This window comes from Brassica napus, chromosome A9, assembly GCF_020379485.1.
Source record: "Brassica napus cultivar Da-Ae chromosome A9, Da-Ae, whole genome shotgun sequence".
Taxonomy (NCBI): Eukaryota; Viridiplantae; Streptophyta; class Magnoliopsida; order Brassicales; family Brassicaceae; genus Brassica; species Brassica napus.
In genome coordinates this window covers 953730-956205 of record NC_063442.1, presented here as the reverse complement: position 1 = coordinate 956205, position 2476 = coordinate 953730, and the positions used below count along the sequence as shown (strand labels likewise).

Below are 2476 nucleotides of genomic sequence, written 5' to 3'. Positions count from 1 at the left end.
TATAGAGTTTTGTCAAAAAAAAAAAAAAAGCGTCATACATAATCGCAAATGCATAGTCATAAACATCAATTTAAATATATCCATTATATAAGATAAATTATATAATATTAAATAGCTTCTATTTTAGATTTTAATTAAGTTCAAATATTTATCACAACAATATATCATACCACATAATTTAATATTCAAATGAGAACTTAATTATAATGATACAAACTTTCAAACTTGATAATTATAAACAGAAATATTAACAATTATTCACTATAGTATATTCAAGGTTCGAAATACTCTCTCCGTTCTTAAAAAATCCATGTTATAGTTTTTTCATACTTATTAAAAAATATTTAAAATTATATTTTTAATATATTGCTTTTCTTAATTAACTATTTCCGATAACTTTTAATCAATGAGATTTTATTAAATTTAATTGTATTTTTTGAAAAGTATAATTTTTTCATTAGTTAATGTCTTGAAAATGTAAAAAATGAATTTTTTTGAAACAAATATTTTTTTAAAAAAATGGATCTATAAGAAACAGAGGGAGTATATTATAAGTCAAACAAGAACAGAAAATATGGATCGTGTTGCGATGGATATTGCATGAAGAGGCCATATGTCATGACTCTTGAGACAACACAATGAGCTGTTATGTTGGGATCCCCTGTTATGTTATCAGTTTATGTCTACGCCACATGCCATGTAAGATACACTACTACCTACAATAATCTGTAACTTATTATATCCACAGATCTAGCGATAAATAAATAAATATCATAGATTAGAATGTATTCTATAATATCTGAATTTTTTTTTTGTCAAATAATATCTGAATTTATTCTCAACAGAAGATCAAAGCTTACAAAATTACATTTAACTTTTAAACTTATCTTTTCATTTTTTTTAACACAAAGGTTTACAAAAAAATATTACTACAAAATAAAATTAAAAACTAGACATCAACTTTACAAGTCGAAGGAGCTAGAAGAGGAACTTGACCATTAGAAGATCGATCAAATCTCATCCACACATCACACGTGGCATAAAATCCATACCGTCCGGTCTTAATCGCACCAGCTTTCCAACGTAGCCTCCCCAAAACCACCACTCTCATCATGACCGCACCGTTCGCTTCATCACTCTTCAGCCCGTTAGCCACTTCCGGCGAGACCGGTATCCCGTCGCCGCCCAACACCGGAGCTATCACCACCGTAGACTTATGTCCCATACGAAGCGGCGGAAGAGGAAGCGGCGGCGTTATGATCTGATCCCTGTACGTGACGTACATGGAGAGCTTGTCGTAGCGGATGGAGACTCTCCGGTTCGGGTTACGGGCCATGACTGAGAACTGAACGGAGGTTGAGATCAACGGCGGCGTCGTGAAGTTGAGGTCGTAGATGGCGGCTCCGACGACGGTGAGGCGTGGCTTGTGTGGACGGTAGACGAGCCAGAGGATCAAAGCGATGATTCCTAGTAGGACGAGGATGGTGAAGACGGCGCCGCAGATTGCGCGGAGAGCATCTCCTCCACCTCCGCCGCCTCCTCCTTCGCTGTCTTTGGAGTAAGATTCAGGCGTGGAAGAAGCGGAGGGAGCATTCTTGTGGTCTGCTTTGGCTGCTTGCTCAGCTTTTGCTTCTCCTTCTCCCATATCTATGTGTGTATTATGTGTAGGTATGGTTATATACGACTACGAGAACCAGAGTGTTTAGTGTTTGGTAGTGAAGAGTGAAGATAAGAAGCAAGAGAAGAAGTTTAAGTAGCTGCAGGCTTTTGTCTTTTTTGTTTTGTTTGTTGTTTAACTAACACTAATCACACTTATTATAGAGTACATTTTATTAATTGTTTATTAACTTAGAAAGTTTGGCGTTGTAATTATGTGTTCCTATTGCTTTTTAGAGGCTATTTTTTTCGTAAATCAGCAGTAAATTTTGATCTGGTTAGTATATACTCATTCCGCTCCTGAAAATCTATATTATAGAGAAAAATTTTGTTTTAAAAATAATATATATTTTATATTTTTAATGTAATTTTGTCAAATAATAATAAAAGATGTGCAGTTTAAAAATATTAATTATATTTTTTAAAATTTTATTAATTTAAAAATATAAAAATATAAAATTACAAAAAAATTATATATTTATAGATAAATTTTAATATGTTTTATTAAAAAATGTAAAAATTTTAAAACATAAATTTTAAAGGAAAAGATGGAGTATATATATTATGATTATTTTGATAAATATAATAATGATAGAGCTGTACTTTTGAAAGAGTCCAAAATCTCGGCGCAAATGTTCACGTGATGGATCTGATGGTTGTAAATGAATAATTATTTTAATGTTTGAAAATAATAATGTACTTGTACTAAGAGATTTTCGTGTAATATTATTACTTGTATTAATGTTAATTTGTATAGTTTTCTTATGTATTAGTAAGGTTCCAAGAGTAATTAATAACCTCGTCGAAGAATCTGCTATGT

The 2476-nt window shown here is 31.9% G+C and overlaps 1 protein-coding gene across 1 annotated transcript; it reads right to left on the bottom strand.

Moving 5' to 3' along the window:
• Positions 1-869: 869 nt before the first annotated feature.
• On the bottom strand, positions 870-2045 carry LOC106426582 (NDR1/HIN1-like protein 12). Its single transcript, XM_013867298.3, has one exon. The coding sequence runs from the start codon at positions 1643-1645 to the stop codon at positions 950-952; it is 696 nt and encodes a 231-aa protein (XP_013722752.1). The 5' UTR covers positions 1646-2045; the 3' UTR covers positions 870-949.
• Positions 2046-2476: the final 431 nt, after the last annotated feature.